This window comes from Alosa alosa, chromosome 9 (assembly GCF_017589495.1).
Source record: "Alosa alosa isolate M-15738 ecotype Scorff River chromosome 9, AALO_Geno_1.1, whole genome shotgun sequence".
NCBI classification, from domain to species: Eukaryota; Metazoa; Chordata; class Actinopteri; order Clupeiformes; family Clupeidae; genus Alosa; species Alosa alosa.
In genome coordinates, this window is record NC_063197.1 from 35,531,365 (window position 1) to 35,553,864 (window position 22,500).

At 41.8% G+C, this 22,500-nt stretch overlaps 1 protein-coding gene across 1 annotated transcript in view; it reads right to left on the reverse strand.

Moving 5' to 3' along the window:
* homer3b (homer scaffold protein 3b) overlaps positions 1 to 22,500 on the reverse strand; it is a 55,439-nt gene that overhangs the window by 31,678 nt on the left and 1,261 nt on the right. Inside the window, exon 2 of the mRNA XM_048252940.1 lies at positions 8,243 to 8,251. Coding sequence (XP_048108897.1) covers positions 8,243 to 8,251 — 9 coding nt within the window. The remainder of the gene's footprint in view (positions 1 to 8,242; positions 8,252 to 22,500) is intronic.

The window sequence follows — 22,500 nt, forward strand, 5'->3', positions numbered from 1 at the left end:
TTACGAGGGTGAAGAGAAGAGTGCGCTGAGGCTGAATTATACATCCTGCTCATGGATAAGTAATGAGCATTACATCTCTCCATCTCTGTGTCCCTCTCCTCCCTTTATCTCTCCCTCCATCTCTACCTCTCCTCCCTCCATCTCTACATCTCTCTCTCCTCCCTCCATCTCTACCTCTCCTCCCTCTCTCTGATGAACCCCAGACTTCCAGTTAGTGCCAATGCAAACACGAGAAGCTGATAGTTCCCTTCAACTGGCTGCTTATAAACACAGAACCGCAGGGGAGGGGAGACTAATTAGGCTGGAATCACTCCAGCAGGAACTTTTATCCTGAAGGCTATAAGAGAACTCCACCGGAGAACTCTATAGCTCTATATTGTATATGTGTAGAACTCCACTGGAGAACTCTATAATATTGTATATGTGAAGAACTCTACTGGGAGAACTCTGTGAAGAACTGGAGAACTCTATATCTGTGTAGAACTGGAGAACTCTATATCTGTGTAGAACTGGAGAACTCTATAGACTGTTAGACTTTCATGGCAGCTACTGCGCGCTTCCGGCATAAATTAGCCTCGTAGAATAAAAAGTGCCTCGTAGAACACAAAGTGCCTTATAGAACAGGGACAAGTACAAAGTGCCTTATAGAACACAAAATGGCGTATAGAACACAAAGTGCTGTATAGAACAGGGACGAGTACAAAGTGCCTTATAGAACACAAAATGGCACAAAAAGGGACAAGTATTAAGTGCCGAATAGAACACAAAGTGGCGTATAGAACAGGGACAAGTATTAGGTGCCCGAGTTGGTGATCTCTGAGACCAAGATGGCAGCCAAATCCGCCACCTGAAAAGGGATTTGGCTGCATATTTTGAACCAGATGAGATACAAATGTATAATTGATACAGTGGGAGAATAAGTATTTGAACCCATGCTAAAGTTGACTAAAAATTGATCTTAATGCCTTAATTAAAAAGTAAAAAAAATCCAACCTTTTAAGGACACCAATTTTTCTTAGTGAATGAAAATGTATCGAATAAATATTTTTTTTTCCCTTAAATTACAGGGGCAATAAGTATTTAACCCTATGTTAAATTCCCATAGAGGCAGTCAGATTTTTTATTTTTAAAGGCCACTTATTTCATGGATCCAGGATACTGTGATCCAGGATACATCTTGATAAAGTTCCCTTGGCTTTTGGAATTAAAATATCCCCACATCATCACATACCCTTCACCATACCTAGAGATTGGCATGGTGTGTTTTTTCAGTTGTTTTATTAGCTGGTTTGATGCTCATTGAGTTCGATGCAAACCAGCTAATAGGCTAACAAAAAACACACACCATACCAATCTCTAAATATTTATATTTATGATTGTGTATATGTGATCCCTCAAAGTCCCCAAATCCAATATGGCTACTTTCCAAAAAAGGGTTTTTGACTACAACCTTTGAACCAAATGCTAAATTTTACCGGGGTTATGGAAACCCCTTGGAAATCCCTTCTTATCAAATCGAATCATGACCTCATAGCACTTGACACTCAAGATATTATGGAAAGAGAAGTGGCTGATTCGGGCCACTACTGCTCACAAAGTTGGTGTAGCCCTACTGCCAATGTAGAGCAGCTTAATTTGACAAGGTCACCAAGCCTGTATCAGAGTTTTAGGGCAGCCGTGGCCTACTGGTTAGTGCTTCGGACTTGTAACCGGAGGGTTGTCGGTTCGAACCCCGACCAGTAGGCACCGCTGAAGTGCCCTTGAGCAAGGCACCTAACCCTCACTGCTCCCCTGCGCTGTTGTTGCAGGCAGCTTACTGGCGCCGGATTAGTGTGTGCTTCACCTCACTGTGTGTTCACTGTGTGCTGAGTGTGTTACTGATCCTAGCACTCACCAGCCGTTAAACTGACAAGTAACTGTTAAAATACAGCACTCACCGACGCACTTATTCTTACTGTACTCTAATGTGTTTTTTAAACTGTCCTAAAATTGTGAGAATTGTTCTAAAAACTTACTGTTTACCATGTTGTTAGTCGCTTTGGTTAAAAAAGCCAGCCAAATGTAATGTAATGTAAATGTAATGTAATGTGTTTCACTAATTCAATGGATTGGGATAAATGCAGACCAAATTTCAAAAAGAGTATATACTTATACTTATACTGATATGATTCCTCGGCAAACATAATGACATTTGCCAACTGACCTGACACAAAAAAGCCAAGCACAAACAACTAATGGTATTTAGAAGCTAAACATGACACTCATCACACAACTGTTCTTTCACTTCAGTCCAGGCCTGATGCAGACATGGCAGAATTCTTCAGGTTTAGTAGTATTGTTGGGTTTGAGCGTCACACATGAGCTATGAATCGTCACGCCACTGGATATTGTGTTTGATACATATCCAGAGGAGAACCTCAAAGCACAAACTCACCAACGAGGAACCGGATCAAGAAATAAAGTAGATGGGAGAACTCCAAGGACATTCCTGCTCACTTAAATCAGCAAGGATCTAGGTCCCCAGAAGTCACTGGCCTTACCACTGCCCACGCTTTTAACAGGCTGTGACACAACCTCAGCCTTCCTGGGCCATGAGAAAACGAGTGCCTGGGCAGCTTGGGAGGCAACACCAGATCTCACAGAATCCCTGGTTACCCTTACCTGGGACCCTGAACAGATCAACAATAACTTCCATGTCCAAAAACTGGAGCGTATGATGGTCGCCATCATGTACAGCAAGAACTGTGGTTCCAGTGGCTTAGATGAAGCTAGACATCACCTTTTCTCGAATGGTACCAAGTCTCTCGAGAACCTGCCTCCCACCCAAGCTGCACTGATTCAGCACATCAAAAGAGCACTGCTGCAGGCGAAGCTTTTACTGAATCAGGCAACCACTGTCCCATAAGACATCCCAGAGTCCAATGCATGGGGATGGTATCGACTATGAGCAAGACTTGGGAACCTTACAGAACTAATCTCGAGATGCCAGTAAAGCCTGCATCATTCTCCTCCACTGTGGTTGCAAGATAGCATGTAGAGAGGCCCTGTACAGCCCTGTCCTGGCCCGCATAGCCTACATGTAGCGACCCATCACCCTGCCTATGACAACTCTGCCTAGATTCCTGGCCCATACTGCCGACCCACCACATGCCTTGACAACTCCTTTCCCCCTGGACAATTCCAACGCTGGACTATTTGAACTTTCTGACATTAAATTAGCATTAATGCATTATCATACCGGATATGTAATCATCCCAACTCTTGTAACTTTCACCTCAGGTGGCTTTAAACACCATGTCCTATTCTCTACACCTGCCTATCATATGCATTTGTCATGTATACAGACCTTACTGTCCTGTATTTGACCCTAGGCAGATGGGTCAGGCCTTTGAGTCATGGATCTGCTCGAGGTTTCTTCCTATATGTATCTCCAATTCTAGGGAGTTTTTCCCCCCTGTTACCCTGTTACCCTGTTCCCCTGTTCCCCTGTTACCCCGGTTACCCTGTTACCCCGGTTACCCCTGGGCCTTCTTTTCTTTTCTTTCCTTTCTCTGATTGTCTACACTTTGTAAAGCGCCATGATACATGTGTAATGTTTTGGCGCTCTATAAGCACAATTAAATTGAAATTGAAAATAGAGAGCACTGCAAGTGCTGTAAAGCTGGAGTTCGTTGCACTTATATGCATGTGAGGGTGCTTGTACAAACAATGATGGTGGAGACGATGAGTGATCTGCGGATCGTGGAGTGATAATGAGAATTCACTGTTGTTTTTATGCTATTGCTTTTTTTTGTTATGCAGTTGTAAAGCAGAGTTTTGGACAAATCGACTATATTGTTCTTTTAACAATTTGCCATAATATAAATATTGCCTTGCACTAATAATTGTGTCTTATTCTTTCTTATATGATTACACTTTGAAATGTATTCATCTGTGGTGCACTGAAAGCATTTCACTTTTATAAGGAAATGAATCAACATTGAGAAAAAACTTTAAAGTTGTGGTAAAAAAATATTTTCAACCACAGTCTTAAAAAGAATATGGATTCCAGACCTAAGCATAAATATAAATATGACAAGCATAAATATAAATATGCCATGGACTTCTTGTGGTCAATAAACATAAAATAGACACCACATCCTCATTTGTAGCGCATTTGGTTCAAAATTTGTAGCCAAATTTTGGACAGGGGCCGAATTGAATTTAAGGAATTTGGGGGGTCCTGATATACTCAATCATAAATGTAAGTATTCCAATGGGTTTTCCATGGTCAAAAAATTAAAATACACATCAAGTTTGTATTTGTATCTCATCTGGCTCAAAAGCTATGTATAGCTAAATCCCTTTCAGGCAGCGGCCACATTAGATTTGGCCGCCATCTTGGTCGCTTGGATGCCCTGGATAAATCATTTCATTATGCCCGTGTTTGTAGATGAATTTGCACGAACAATGGGGTGTAAGGCCCCCAACTACTGCTTTTTTGGACAGTGGCCATATTGGAATTAAAGGAATAAGGGGTCCAGATGTACTGGGTCATAAATATTAACATTGCTATGTGTTTCCCATGATCAATTAAGCTGAAAAAGATATCAAGTTTACATTTGTAACTCATGTGGTTCAAAAGTTATAGAAACCTTTTCGGGCAGCAGCCATATTGGATTTGGCCGCCATCTTGGCCCCAAGGGTCATTGACTCCGGCGCCCTAGTTAAATCATTTCAGTATGACCTAAGCTACATTTGTGCCAAATTAGGCGCTTTTAGAAGAATTTGCGCGAAAATGTGCTTAAGGCCCCCCACTACCATGAAAGTGCACGTCTGTTTTGTGGTGAAATATTTCCGCCTTGTAAAAGCAGGTGTTAATCCAAATTGCTGAATAGTGTTCAAAGACAAAAGAATCGGTATTCAGAGCACCAGTTTTGCTCCTTTGTACTATGTCAGAAGGGGTTTGCTTCATGGTGAATAGCAAGTGGTGTGATCCCAGAAATATCACCATCCTGTCGCGCTCTTGCTCACCTCACCTGGACCAAAGTCATCTCTCACCTGGCTTTTGGGAAAAGGACTATGCTGCTATATTCCTCTTACCGGAATATAAACAAAGGCTCATCCAAGAACCCCCCAAGTGTCGGGTGGAAAAGCACTGGTCTGACACATTACTAGCTGCGCTACAGGGTGAGCTAGACGCAGTTGACTGGAACATGTTCCGGGAGAGTTCTGCTGATGTCAATGAGTTCGCCGAGACAACAATGAGTTCGCCGAGACAACAATGAGTTTCATAAGTATGCTGGCTGAGGAAGCAGCACACACTGTCACCATAAAGACCATCAGCATGATATACACATCAGCCCTCCCTGCATGATATACACATCAGCCCTCCCTGCATGATATACACACCAGCCCTCCCTGCATGATATACACATCAGCCCTCCCTGCATGATATACACATCAGCCCTCCCTGCATGATATACACATCAGCCCTCCCTGCATGATATACACATCAGCCCTCCCTGCATGATATACACATCAGCCCTCCCTGCATGATATACACATCAGCCCTCCCTGCATGATATACACATCAGCCCTCCCTGCATGATATACACATCAGCCCTCCCTGCATGATATACACACCAGCCCTCCCTGCATGATATACACATCAGCCCTCCCTGCATGATATACACACCAGCCCTCCCTGCATGATATACACATCAGCCCTCCCTGCATGATATACACATCAGCCGTTGCAAGAACAGAGCCACTAAAATCACAAAGGACTCCACCCATCCCAGTTATAACTGTCTGTTCAGTTTGTTGAAGTCAGGCAAGCGCTTCTGCAGTTTGAAGGCCAAAACTGAGAGACTAAGGAAAAGCTATTTCCCTCAGGCCGTTAGACTCCTCAACATGGACATGCCAACTCTTATGAATACCATGGACTCTATCCCATTTTAATAACATTATTTATTATTATTATTATTATTATTATTATTATTATACATGTCACTTTATTATTTTATTGCATTATTTATTATTAACTTCTGCTTTTAACCCTTAAATGTTGAGAAATGAACGTTCTAAAGAATATCTGGGTTCATTGAATTCAACATAGAATTTTAGAACCTTCAATTGTTGCGGAACTTAGAATGTTCAAAAACCTACACCTTTAAGGGTTAATCTGTTTTACTTAGATTCTTCTAAGCTAACCAGGCTTACATTTCACTGCTTGTTATATACTAATATAACTAATGTATAATGTATGTGATGAATAAATCTGAATCTCTGAATACTGCTCTGCATTATCTCTCTGCGTATACAGTATAACTGCAAAATGATTCTCCAATGTGTTCTCAGTTAGCCTTTTAACATGATATCAGATTAGTAAACAGAGTGTGTCTTCGAATTAATGGTTGCTGATAATGGCCAATGTAGATATTGCATTAAAGATCAGCCATTTCTTTCTACAAAAATCGACCACCCCTTTGCAATTATGTAAGCAGATAATTTAATCTGAAAACTGCTGCCCTGATTCAAAAAACAATGCAACTGATCTCAGCTGGTATTCTGTCTATAATGGAAATTTCTAAGTGACCCCAGACTTCTGACCGGTAGTGTGTATTTCTATTCTCAGGCATGAAAACGGGTCAGGGGTGAAAAAGGTGAGAAGGGTGCGCGAAGAGGGAAATGGGCGCTTCATAGCAAAACAAGCGCGAGTGACATTGTTGCCAATAGTGCATAGCTTCCATGGAGTATGAAGTTGCCTAAAACCAGAGATTTATAAAGAAAACAAACTACAAAATGACTAATTTAAAAAAAAAAATACCTTTATTTCTTCTTTTTGACTTGAGCCTAAGTGTGAAGGGGCCCACTTGCGCTGTTTTGCAACATGCTTCAGCCTGACCCTCCTCTCCTCCTCAGTAATCTACATGAGTGATCTTTTCTTTCTTTCTTTGTGCCTGAAGTTATCAGACATTTCTAAAGATTTCATAGGCCTAATGGACACTTCATAGTAGACTATTAGAATAAGTCTGAATAAGATAAGTCTGAGTATTTGTATAATATTCAAATCAGGTAATAAATAAACTTGGGTAGGGTAGACTAGGCTTTCAGTTGTAAAATTGGCTTGAAATGTTTTAACCTGCAGCCTAGGCTACTTACAGATTGTGTGGCATTGTGCTAGTGTGTTTAACCAACCAATAAAGTTGTGTGAACAGTGTTCACATTAGCCTACATGTTAAACCCTGTAGACACAGACTAGGCCTAGTGATCAGGTCACTGAACGTTTCTTAAAAGACAGCATTACCATGTAAAACACTGCTTTTGTCTCTGAACTCGACAAAACGCACCAGCCCAGTTTAGGAGCATTTAATTCAACTATTTAGTTATTCACATTAGCCTTTGCTATACTGATAAAGTATGCCTATTTGCTTCACCTTTTGTCGATCTAGATGGCTCAAACTGCACGTATTCTTCATCAAATGAACTCGTTATGTCTATATTTCTGTCCAATATCACTAACTTTAACAACAGCCTATACTACGTTGCTGCACCAATTTCAACATCTTTTTCTGACAGAAGTTGAAAGTTTCAACTAGCCCACCTGTGACATCAATAAGCATATCTCTCCTCGCCGGGCTCACATTCCAGCTGACATTTCAGACGCATATCTGTAGTCACACAGACAGGGAGGCTATTCCAGCGCAAGCAATTCTGTTCGCGTTGCATCCGCGGCAAAAATTAACAATTAATAGGGGCTGCATTCACATAATCGTTGCTGGATCCGACAAGTTTTTAATTGGGCTCTTGTCTTACAACGCCTCAAGATGCGTTCGCGTCTGCGCGTGATTTGTAACCCCATACCCAACACCCCCAATATTTTTTCATCGGATCTGTGCGAACCACGCAAGTCCCCTATTTTGGATTCAAAACGGCAAATTTCGCCGAAAGGTGAGGAGTTTTCATGCCTGTATTCTATTTTTATTTGTCTGCCCCTTCCTCCACACACCTGCCCCTTCCTCCACACACCTGCCCTTTCCTATACCCCCTTCCTCCACACACCTGCCCCTTCCTCCACACACCTGCCCCTTCCTCCACACACCTGCCCCTCTACTCACTAGGGCCACTGCTGAAAGTCAGTTGCTCTTCTTCTGTTACCACAGAAACCGGTCAGTCAGCCATTCATGTCTTAGCGGAACTCAGCGGCCACACACACACACACACACTGTCTCTCACATACACAAAGACTCACACTCACCTGGGAGAGCTGAAGTGGAGGGGTGTAGCATCCGCCAGGGAAGGTCAGCCATGTGGAAGAGAGTGAGAGAGAGAAGGAGAGAGAGAGAGGGGGGGAGAGGAGAAAGTAGAGAGAGGAGAGAGGAGAGAGAGAGAGAGGAGAGAGAGAGGGGGAGAGAGAGGGAGTAGAGAGAGAGAGGAGAGAGAGAGTAGAGAGAGAAGAGAGAGAGAGGGGGAGAGAGAGGGAGTAGAGAGAGAGGAGAGAGAGAGGAGAGAGGGGGAGAGAGAGGGAGTAGAGAGAGAGGAGAGAGACAGGGGGAGAGAGAGAGGAGAGGGGGAGAGAGAGGGAGTAGAGAGAGAAGAGAGAGAGAGGGAGTAGAGAAAGAGGAGAGAGAGAGGGGGAGAGAGAGGGAGAAGAGAGAAACATCTTTTTAGGAAGACAGTGAGCATGGCAGCTCCATCGTTGCCCAGTCACTTACAGCAGCAGAAATAGCAACATGACTGAACCACAGATGCCCTCACAGGTTTAATCCAATGAGAGGAATCCTTAAAGGTGCCATGTGTAAAAATTGAGGTAAAAATATCCAAAAAATGAGCTACATGCATCAAAAGAATGAGAAGAAATAAGGGTGATGATGTCATTAAAAAAAATGACAAGGTATAGTGCTGCAGAGATATCAACCTGAATTAGCATGCTAATTACTATACACACTAGCTTACTAATACACACTAGCGCTTACTAATACATGAGCTCCTGCATTAAGGGACTCCGTTTCATTTATTTATTTGTGTGTTGGCCCCGCCTTTGAAGCACATTGTTGTTGCCTTGGCGACTTAAGAACACTCCGGTGGAATGAAATATGGATAAGGCCTTAAAAGAGTTCAGGAAGAGTGGTGTAGTGTGTGTGTGTGTAGAAATGGTGTCACATCTCTGTGTCTCGGTGTCGCTCAGGGAGGAAGAAGTTATCTCCAGCCTCCCAACACTGATCTACTATTCAATTCAATTCAACAAGCTTTATTGGCATGAATTCTTGTTGCCAAAGCATTCAATACAACAATAATAGTAATATAGATAATAATAATAATAGTAATACAAATAATAATAATAATAATGATAATAATAATAATAATAATAATAATAATAATGAAAATAACACCTGGCTTTTAAATGAACAGAAAAAAAAAATGGATTATTATGTTATTGATCATGTAACATGGGCTGTTCTCTCAGGATGTGGCAGGATTGGATGTACTCAGCAGCTAGGTGGACACAACTGTCTACTTCCCCCAGGAGGAATGATAGTTTTTGTTCATTGTTTGTGTCAAGAAATTCGGGACAGATATCTGCGATTTTTGTAAAATATTCTTCCCTTAGAAGTTTGTTTAATTTGCATTCAGTTAAAAAATGTTGTTCATTTTCCACTACATCACTGCAGTGAGCACACATCCTCTTTTCAGGGGCCAGCCAGGTTTGCCTGTGTCGCCCCTTTTCAATAGCAAGGCTATGGTCGCTGAGCCTGTACCTTGTCAATAGCTTTCTATGTTTATAATTTGGAATTTGAGTTAAATATGGTGCCAATTTGTAATCAGATTTTATTCATTTAAATACATTGAGTTTACTTATTTGTTTAATGTTATCCCTCCAATTGTTAATGTAATTTTCTTTCGAGTTTTTTTCTAATTGTTCGAAGCGATAGTTCGAAGCGATAGTTGAGTCAGTTTTGTTTAGGCCATGTTTTTCAATAAGGTAATCTAGGGGATTCTTCTCTGGGATTCTATCCCTCAGCTGGGCAGCAGTGTGGTGGTATCTGCTTGGTTCACTGTGTTTTAGGTGATGCCAGAATTTTGCCGCTCTTTTGTGGATATTGAGAAGGAGAGGGAATCTTCCTAATTCAGCTCTTCAACCCCCTGGAGGCAAACATACGGAAAAAATTGGTCATCCTAGGCCCTACAGTTCTCAAGATATTCCCAGAAAACTGTGTCTGCCCTACCCTCCTTTCAGGGGGTCCAGTACAGCGGGGGGGCTACAGATCAAAACGAAAAACAATGGTTCCATGCTATCCATGTGGGGTTACATGCCCACCAAGTTTCATGTACCCCGGTCTTTCAGTGTCCCGGGAATTCTTGTTGGTGTACGGTCACTAAATGTACAAATAAATTATTTTATTGTAAGGCCCCCCATGAACGAAAGTTCACAAAACTTGGCATGCATTCGGAGGGTGTCATAATGATCCTACACTTTCAATTTCGTGCAGTTTTGACCATGTCAGCCAGAGATATTGTGATGAAAACACCTAATTTTTTGCTTTTAATTTTTAACTAGGTGGCTTATACATGAAATAAGTGGTAATGGGATGGGTTGACATGCCCCCTTAAGACCAACATACAAAAAATAAGGTGGACCTCCTAGGCCCTACGGTTCTCGAAAACTGTCTCCGCCCTACCCTCCTTTCGCTTCGCTGCACGGCGGTCATAATAATGTAAAGGTGCACTATGCAAGATGTTTACCTTAAAGGTGCTCTAAGCGATGTCATACGTTTTTAGGCTAAAACACATTTTTTGTCACTTACAGCAAACATCACCTCACAATCCGCTAGCTGCCTGTGTCCTGAATAAAAAAATCTCTGTGGACAACCCAGGACTATACAGCCACAACTTGGGCAAACCTTGCCCATAAAAACATAACAAACTGTTCCAGCAAATCACTGACGAGATGCACATTTAGGAGAGTTTCAATTGCATGGGAGGGAGGGGGAGGAAGTAGCAAGCTAGCTTTCTGTTTTGTTTGAAAATCAACAGAAGTGACGTTATCCAGCATCGCTTAGAGCGCCTTTAATATAACCTTTATGAAGCCAATTTGATGGTAAACGAACTTGTAATAGGCGAGTCGTTCACCTAGCATAGCTATACAGCATAGACATAGCGAGTCGCTACCGAGAAAACCAGCCATGCAACTTCAAGAACGGTGGCCTGACAAATCTTGAAGAATCGTGAAACATTAACTTGTCAGTAGATATAACTCTTTGGAGATAGTTTTTGCCTGTTGTTAATCCTTCACCTCCACAACAAAAGTATTTTCATTGTGTCCAGGGGGGATAAAACACGAGAAGTTTGCTATTTACAACAGCAGAGTAACATATAAATATATCACTACTCTAGAGGGAGCTCTACACTCGCCAAAAATACCTAAACCTGCATAGTATACCTTTAAATACCTAAACCTGCATAGTGTACCTTTAAAGACAGATTCAGAACTCAGTGCACTTAGCAGAAGATATCTGAGAACAGTCTTAAGTCTAGATTTAAAACTGGCTACAGTTGGGGCCTTTTTGATGTCATATGAAAGTTAGTACCAAAGCTGAGCCGCATAGCAGCTAAAAGCTACACACACACACAACATACACACACACAACATACACACACAATATACACACACACACACACACACACACAACATACACACACAATACACACACAACATACACACACACACACAACAATAACATACACACACACACACAACATACACACACACACAATACACACACACACACAACATACACACACACACACACAATATACACACACACACACAACATACATACACACACACACACACACAACATACACATTTAAGGGGCCGCTTAGGAAATACTTCATACTTGGTCATATAACTAGCCTAGAAATCTAGACGCGCCCCTAGCGGCAGCAAATTAAATTTGCTGCCAGGGCTAGTCTAGCAACTCTCCGTTGGCTTGTGAGCGCCAGAAATCGAAACTTAATCAGGCATTGAAATCGTGTATAGAGTCGTTTGGTGGGCTTAACATAATGATTGATGGCAGAGTTGCAACGGTTTGGCTTGAATTCCTGCTACTTAAAAACAAATATCCTATTAAGGCCCCTATTGCGTGCAGAGGGAATTTGAAAGACAACTGATTATCCCGCCCCTCGGACTGAGCACTGCGAACGGTGAGTGCCCAGACCCTACATTTTAATATCATATAACCTCAAATCAGAAAAAGTTGGTATGGAAAACAGAATGTGATAATATACAAGTCCGTAAACCCATATTTAGCAGCAAGGACATAGACAACATATCAAATGATGAAAATGAAGACTATTTCATGAAAAGTATGTGTGTTGAACAGTGTTGAACACCCCTACATCTACACAGATTTACACAGAGTGTTGAACACCCCTACATCTATGTGTATGTGCATATTCATGTGTGTGTGTGTGTGTGTGTGTGTGTGTGTGCGTGCGTGTGTGTGTGCGTGTGCGCGCGCGCGTATGTGTGTGTGTGTGTGCATGTGTGCGTGTGTGTTCCAGATGGCACGAAGCAAAAGCACAGAGCTCAGCTGTGTAGCATGAGACTCCACGACAATCAGTGTTTCCGTAGCAACCCCACTGGGTCACACCATCTCACGGGAACAAAATGAACACATCTGACACATACACATATATACACACACACATACACACACACACACACACACACACAGCCCTGCTCAGGTGTGGTATCTGAATGCATATTCCTCAAACAGCTCACAGCCAGTCTGTGAGGAGCTCATATGACGGACGCAGGGTCACCATGGAGATGGACTACGCAGGGTCACCATGGAGATGCGGGCACGTTCAGATGGACTACATTAGTGCAGCACTGACCCACTCCATGTCCATGACCAGGGGCGCTTGCGTAACACTGCTGTGCTGCTCTTTCAGCATGCATGCACACACACACACACACACACACACACACACACACACTTGCATAAGACTCTGCTGTGCTGCTCTTTCAGCATGCATGCACACACACACACACACACACACACACACACACTTGCATAAGACTCTGCTGTGCTGTTCTTTCAGCACACAGACTCCATTTTCTGCCTACAGTTTTACAGTGCAGGACTATACAGGACTATACAGGACTACAGTATTCCAGCATTTGGGGTTTACTATCGTCAGACTGTCTGGCTTGTGGTCATTTCAACATGCACTCAAGGCAGGACTATACAGGTAGGACTATACAGGACTATACAGGTAGGACTATACAGGACTATACAGGACTATACAGGACTATACAGGTAGGACTATACAGGACTATACAGGAGTATACAGGACTATACAGGTAGGACTATACAGGACTATACAGGAGTATACAGGACTATACAGGTAGGACTATACAGGACTATACAGGAGTATACAGGACTATAAAGGTAGGACTATACAGGACTATACAGGTACGACTATACAGGACTATAAAGGTACGACTATACAGGTAGGACTATACAGGAGTATACAGGACTATAAAGGTAGGACTATACAGGACTATATAGGTACGACTATACAGGACTATACAGGTACGACTATACAGGACTATACAGGTACGACTATACAGGTAGGACTATACAGGTACGACTATACAGGACTATAAAGGTACTATACAGGACTATACAGGAGTATACAGGACTATAAAGGTACGACTATACAGGACTATACAGGTAGGACTATACAGGACTATACAGGACTATACAGGACTATAAAGGCAGGACTATACAGGACTATACAGGTAGGACTATACAGGACTATACAGGTAGGACTATACAGGACTATACAGGACTATACAGGACTATAAAGGTAGGACTATACAGGACTATACAGGTAGGACTATACAGGACTATAAAGGTACGACTATACAGGACTATACAGGTACGACTATACAGGACTATACAGGTAGGACTATACAGGTAGGATTTTACAGGACTATACAGGACTATACAGGACTACAGTATTCCAGCATTTGGGGTTTACTATCGTCAGACTGTCTGGCTTGTGGTCATTTCAACATGCACTCAAGGCAGGACTATACAGGACTATACAGGTAGGACTATACAGGACTATACAGGACTATACAGGTAGGACTATACAGGACTATACAGGTACGACTATACAGGACTATACAGGTAGGACTATACAGGAGTATACAAGACTATACAGGTAGGACTATACAGGACTATACAGGTAGGACTATACAGGACTATATAGGTAGGACTATACAGGACTATACAGGTAGGACTATACAGGTAGGATTTTACAGGACTATACAGGTAGGACTATACAGGACTATACAGGTAGAACTATACAGGACTATACAGGTACGACTATGGGACTATAGGACTATACAGGACTATACAGGTAGAACTGTGCAGGTAGGATATAGATACTATAACAGTACTCTATACTATACTATACTGCTATACTATAACAGTACTCTATACTATACTATAACGAGTCATGCCACAGACATCCATACCACAACACAGTGCAATCCATGAAAATAGACTTTTATCTCCATTTCTTTCTCCCTTCCTCATGCCTGGGGCTGTCAGAGAGACCCAGTCTGTGTGTGTGTGTGTGTGTGTGTGTGTTTCGGCCCCTGACGCAGGCCTGGTCAGGGAAGCGTATAATGGAGCTTCAGTAATCAGCAGCGTTCTCAAAGCCAGCCTAGTTGCATCACAACAGCGCAGCCGTGAGAAAGGCCAGCACATCTCACATCCCCACATCTCATCCCCACATCTCACTGCACCCCACATCTCATCCCACATCTCATCCCTTATTAACATTTTTCATGTGACGTATTCTAGGTTCTATAGCTTTGTTTACATCCACCTAGTAGGCAACGGACAAGTTGAACCCATTGAACATCGTTGTCTGCCTAACTTTTTTTCTCTCTGTTCAAAACTCGGTTTACACGAAGACGATAGACTTTCTTAGAAGCTGTGAAATTTGGCCAGAAAGGAACATGTCTTCCCTCTGAAAGTTGACACAAAATTAAACAATATTTGATCATTTAACTTCAACTGAACAGTGACAGGTTTTGGTAGGCAGTAGACTCAGCAGACGTTAAAACGGTAGCTTACAGTTATAGCCAGCGTCAGTCAGCATCATGTAACATTAATGGCGTTAAAAAGTCATGAATCCTGTAACATATTATAACATATAACAGCGATGGCTTATTTGAAGACGATTTGCATGGATATATAACCACCCAGAAAAACTCTATATTAGGCTGGTATGCTAGCTCAGCCTTTAAATATGCTGTTATTGTGGTCATGTGGACTTGATTAAACGGGTAAAGATAATTCATAAACTGCTTATTTCTTACATGACTGAATCAGTAGCCTAGGTTCACCAGTGGTGTTTGAGGTTGCTGTGTTAAGTTGTTGTGTGTGATGATCCCTAAACAATTCATAGGATCAAATCAGTTTATTTTGACATACAGGAGTTAGCCTAACTGACCTGTAGGCTATAGCACATAAGCCTATTCTGTTTTCATTTATTAGCATTTGTTGTGATTATATAATCAAATGACACTCATGATAACTTGAAATAGAAAGACAGAAGAAGATAGGTGATTGATGTCCACAAGCACGAATTTCACGAGACAAATTAGAACGAACTGTTCCGGTAATAATATTTTTGCCATGTTTAAAATGCTGCACTTTTCCCCTTCATAGCCTATCTCTGGCAATTCATTTTTGGATGACTGTAGATCAGTGTTTCTCAAACTTTTTCAGACGAAGGACCACTTAACCAATAAAAAATAAACGCACAGACCACCTAGGATAAAAAAAAAGATAAGACCTACTTCAGCAGTATAAGCCTACACTATAGGCCTACACTATAGGCCTACACTATAGGCCTACACTATAAGCCTACACTATAGGCCTACACTATAGGCCTACACTATAGGCCTACACTATGAGCCTACACTATAGGCTACACTATAAGCCTACACTATAGGCCTACACTATAGGCCTACACTATGAACCTACACTATAAGCCTACACTATAGGCCTACACTATAGGCCTACACTATAGGCCTACACTATAGGCCTACACTATAAGCCTACACTATAGGCCTACACTATAAGCCTACACTATAGGCCTACACTATAGGCCTACACTATAGGCCTACACTATAGGCCTACACTATAGAGCCTACTCACTGGACCACCTTGCTTATGTGTTTTGCACTTTGCTTATTGTGTCAGAGGATTCATATGAGTTAAACTGGCATATCTTACCACTAGGGGTGCTATAATTTGCAACACTTTCTCAGACGACACCAAACTTGGTACATGGACTCGAACACATCCTGAAGACGACAATATATTTAGTGAGCTTTGACCACTAGGGCTCTATAATTATCAACACTTTCTTGTATCGACACCAAACTTGGTACATGGACTCGAACACATCCTGAAGACGACAATATATTTAGTGAGCTTTGACCACTAGGGCTCTATAATTATCAACACTTTCTTGTATCGACACCAAACTTGGTACATGGACTCGAACACATCCTGAAGACGACAATATATTTAGTGAGCTTTGACCACTAGGGCTCTATAATTATCAACACTTTCTTGTATCGACACCAAACTTGGTACATGGACTCGAACACATCCTGAAGACGACAATATATTTAGTGAGCTTTGACCACTAGGGCTCTATAATTATCAACACTTTCTTGTATCGACACCAAACTTGGTACATGGACTCGAACACATCCTGAAGACGACAATATATTTAGTGAGCTTTGACCACTAGGGCTCTATAATTATCAACACTTTCTTGTATCGACACCAAACTTGGTACATGGACTCGAACACATCCTGAAGACGACAATATATTTAGTGAGCTTTGACCACTAGGGCTCTATAATTATCAACACTTTCTTGTATCGACACCAAACTTGGTACATGGACTCGGGAACACATCCTGAAGACGACAATATATTTAGTGAGCTTTGACCACTAGGGCTCTATAATTATCAACACTTTCTTGTATCGACACCAAACTTGGTACATGGACTCGAACACATCCTGAAGACGACAATATATTTAGTGAGCTTTGACCACTAGGGCTCTATAATTATCAACACTTTCTTGTATCGACACCAAACTTGGTACATGGACTCGGGAACACATCCTGAAGACGACAATATATTTAGTGAGCTTTGACCACTAGGGCTCTATAATTATCAACACTTTCTTGTATCGACACCAAACTTGGTACATGGACTCGAACACATCCTGAAGACGACAATATATTTAGTGAGCTTTGACCACTAGGGCTCTATAATTATCAACACTTTCTTGTATCGACACCAAACTTGGTACATGGACTCGAACACATCCTGAAGACGACAATATATTTAGTGAGCTTTGACCACTAGGGCTCTATAATTATCAACACTTTCTTGTATCGACACCAAACTTGGTACATGGACTCGAACACATCCTGAAGACGACAATATATTTAGTGAGCTTTGACCACTAGGGCTCTATAATTATCAACACTTTCTTGTATCGACACCAAACTTGGTACATGGACTCGAACACATCCTGAAGACGACAATATATTTAGTGAGCTTTGACCACTAGGGCTCTATAATTATCAACACTTTCTTGTATCGACACCAAACTTGGTACATGGACTCGAACACATCCTGAAGACGACAATATATTTAGTGAGCTTTGACCACTAGGGCTCTATAATTATCAACACTTTCTTGTATCGACACCAAACTTGGTACATGGACTCGAACACATCCTGAAGACGACAATATATTTAGTGAGCTTTGACCACTAGGGCTCTATAATTATCAACACTTTCTTGTATCGACACCAAACTTGGTACATGGACTCGAACACATCCTGAAGACGACAATATATTTAGTGAGCTTTGACCACTAGGGCTCTATAATTATCAACACTTTCTTGTATCGACACCAAACTTGGTACATGGACTCGAACACATCCTGAAGACGACAATATATTTAGTGAGCTTTGACCACTAGGGCTCTATAATTATCAACACTTTCTTGTATCGACACCAAACTTGGTACATGGACTCGGGAACACATCCTGAAGACGACAATATATTTAGTGAGCTTTGACCACTAGGGCTCTATAATTATCAACACTTTCTTGTATCGACACCAAACTTGGTACATGGACTCGAACACATCCTGAAGACGACAATATATTTAGTGAGCTTTGACCACTAGGGCTCTATAATTATCAACACTTTCTTGTATCGACACCAAACTTGGTACATGGACTCGGGAACACATCCTGAAGACGACAATATATTTAGTGAGCTTTGACCACTAGGGCTCTATAATTATCAACACTTTCTTGTATCGACACCAAACTTGGTACATGGACTCGAACACATCCTGAAGACGACAATATATTTAGTGAGCTTTGACCACTAGGGCTCTATAATTATCAACACTTTCTTGTATCGACACCAAACTTGGTACATGGACTCGGGAACACATCCTGAAGACGACAATATATTTAGTGAGCTTTGACCACTAGGGCTCTATAATTATCAACACTTTCTTGTATCGACACCAAACTTGGTACATGGACTCGGGAACACATCCTGAAGACGACAATATATTTAGTGAGCTTTGACCACTAGGGCTCTATAATTATCAACACTTTCTTGTATCGACACCAAACTTGGTACATGGACTCGAACACATCCTGAAGACGACAATATATTTAGTGAGCTTTGACCACTAGGGCTCTATAATTATCAACACTTTCTTGTATCGACACCAAACTTGGTACATGGACTCGGGAACACATCCTGAAGACGACAATATATTTAGTGAGCTTTGACCACTAGGGCTCTATAATTATCAACACTTTCTTGTATCGACACCAAACTTGGTACATGGACTCGAACACATCCTGAAGACGACAATATATTTAGTGAGCTTTGACCACTAGGGCTCTATAATTATCAACACTTTCTTGTATCGACACCAAACTTGGTACATGGACTCGAACACATCCTGAAGACGACAATATATTTAGTGAGCTTTGACCACTAGGGCTCTATAATTATCAACACTTTCTTGTATCGACACCAAACTTGGTACATGGACTCGAACACATCCTGAAGACGACAATATATTTAGTGAGCTTTGACCACTAGGGCTCTATAATTATCAACACTTTCTTGTATCGACACCAAACTTGGTACATGGACTCGAACACATCCTGAAGACGACAATATATTTAGTGAGCTTTGACCACTAGGGCTCTATAATTATCAACACTTTCTTGTATCGACACCAAACTTGGTACATGGACTCGGGAACACATCCTGAAGACGACAATATATTTAGTGAGCTTTGACCACTAGGGCTCTATAATTATCAACACTTTCTTGTATCGACACCAAACTTGGTACATGGACTCGAACACATCCTGAAGACGACAATATATTTAGTGAGCTTTGACCACTAGGGCTCTATAATTATCAACACTTTCTTGTATCGACACCAAACTTGGTACATGGACTCGAACACATCCTGAAGACGACAATATATTTAGTGAGCTTTGACCACTAGGGCTCTATAATTATCAACACTTTCTTGTATCGACACCAAACTTGGTACATGGACTCGAACACATCCTGAAGACGACAATATATTTAGTGAGCTTTGACCACTAGGGCTCTATAATTATCAACACTTTCTTGTATCGACACCAAACTTGGTACATGGACTCGGGAACACATCCTGAAGACGACAATATATTTAGTGAGCTTTGACCACTAGGGCTCTATAATTATCAACACTTTCTTGTATCGACACCAAACTTGGTACATGGACTCGAACACATCCTGAAGACGACAATATATTTAGTGAGCTTTGACCACTAGGGCTCTATAATTATCAACACTTTCTTGTATCGACACCAAACTTGGTACATGGACTCGAACACATCCTGAAGACGACAATATATTTATGAACTTGACCACTAGGGCTATAATTAGGAAAACTTTTCTCGTGATCGACACCAAACTTGGTACATGGACTCGAACACATCCTGAAGACGACAATATATTTAGTGAGCTTTGACCACTAGGGCTCTATAATTATCAACACTTTCTTGTATCGACACCAAACTTGGTACATGGACTCGAACACATCCTGAAGACGACAATATATTTAGTGAGCTTTGACCACTAGGGCTCTATAATTATCAACACTTTCTTGTATCGACACCAAACTTGGTACATGGACTCGGGAACACATCCTGAAGACGACAATATATTTAGTGAGCTTTGACCACTAGGGCTCTATAATTATCAACACTTTCTTGTATCGACACCAAACTTGGTACATGGACTCGGGAACACATCCTGAAGACGACAATATATTTAGTGAGCTTTGACCACTAGGGCTCTATAATTATCAACACTTTCATGTGCTCGAAACCAAACTTGGCTGATTGACTGGAGCACATCCTGAGGACATACAATAATTTTAGACCTTTGACCACTAGGGTGCTATAATTTTGCAACACTTTCTCGTGTCGACACAAACTTGGTACCTGGACTGGACCACATCCTGAATAAGGACAATACATTTAGTGAACTTTGACCACTAGGGCTATAATTAGGAAAACTTTCTCGTGCTCGACACCAAACTTGGTACATGGACTCGAGACACATCCTGAAGGCAGCACAATATGTTATTGAGCTTTGACCACTAGGGCTCTATAATTATCAACACTTTCTTATGTCGACACAAACTTGATATGTGGACTGCGGACTACAACCTGAGGACACACAATACATTTGGTGATGTTTGAGGTGTGCGTGGTTGTGGGGGAGCCATTGGGGTGTGGGTGGAGGAAGTTTATCTGTGTATATGTGTGTGTGTGGGGCGGGGTTAATTGGGTGTGTGTATAATGTAGCAACATTGGGTTGCCATGACAACCCTGCTCAACTGCTTGGCCCCACATTTGCTGCTTGCAGCTATATTTTTCATTTTTGTTTGCTCGCGGACAGCCAATCAAATATGGTGATGAAGCCACCAAACAGGAAGTGGACTAACATCTCCGTGGCACTAAGTTCACATAACAAAACTTCGACCATTAGTCACGACACTGTCCCCAATCCTCACAGCAAATTTTATGCATATACATTGAAACTCTAGCCGCCCCACCAGTTCAATGCTGGACATGCGCTCATCGTGTGATCCTTGACTCTTTTGTCTGATTTCTCAATTGAGGTAGTGTCTGTGTCCTTGGACCATCCAGAAAGTCGACTCTATCGATCCTCCGCCATATTGGATTTGGTCCAAACACTCTGAAAAGTTCAGCGGTTACAAATTTCATCGATTTTCACAGAACTTAGCGGAGATGATCTTCAGACCGAACCGCACAAACGATACTTGTCAGGATTTTTAATTTCAAGTTTATTTGCCTGTGACAGCCAATCACACATGGCTTACGATGCCACCTAACAGGAAGTGGGCTAACATCTACGCTATGCTTTAATCTATGAAGTCCAAACTTGGTACAGGGACTTGGTATCTGATTGTGAGGACGAGTAGGAAATTGGCATCATTTGGCTAGTCTATAGAGCCTGTAATACAGAAGCTCATATCAGCAACACTTTGATGTATGAAGTCCAAACTTGATACATGGACATATTAGCTGATTATGAGGACATGCAAGGAAAGTGGTCTCATTTGACCTCTAGGGGTGCTGTAATAAAGAAAGTGACACTTTGGTGTATGAAGTCCAAACTTGGTAGAGGGACATGGTAGCTGATTGTAAGAACGCACAAGGACATTGGTGTAATTTGGCCTCTAGGGACGCTGTAACAAAGTAAATTAGCTCATTTCTCAGCCATTCTTTATCCAATTAGCGCACTGCTTGGCCTCCACATTGCTGCTTGCAGCTATATTTGATATTACAATTTAAATTTTGAAGCTATTTGTAACTATGTGTAGCCTATGCAACCCGACTGTTGTAGGCTTGCCTACGACTCTGCAGTGCCTTGCCTACCACTCTAGTTGTAAACAAACGGTGATGTAACATTAGAACGGAGGTGCAAAACCAATACTAATCTCATCCCCACATCCACTTCCTCTCCTCTCCTCTTTCCCATGTTGTGGCTGTAATGGATTGTGTGTGTGTGTGTGTGTGTGCGTGCGTGCGTTGCTCTAATTATTGCTCCCCAGCGCTCCAGTCCTCTCTGCTTACAAATAGACAGGAAGTCGCCAACGGGGGCCGTCAATCAACCAAGCGTCTGCTGCGCGTCTGTCAGATGGCAGCCCTGTCACAGGAACGCCAGCACACACACTCACACACACACGCTAACACACCCTCCCTCACACACACACACACACACGCTAACACACCCTCCCCTCACACACACACTAACACACCC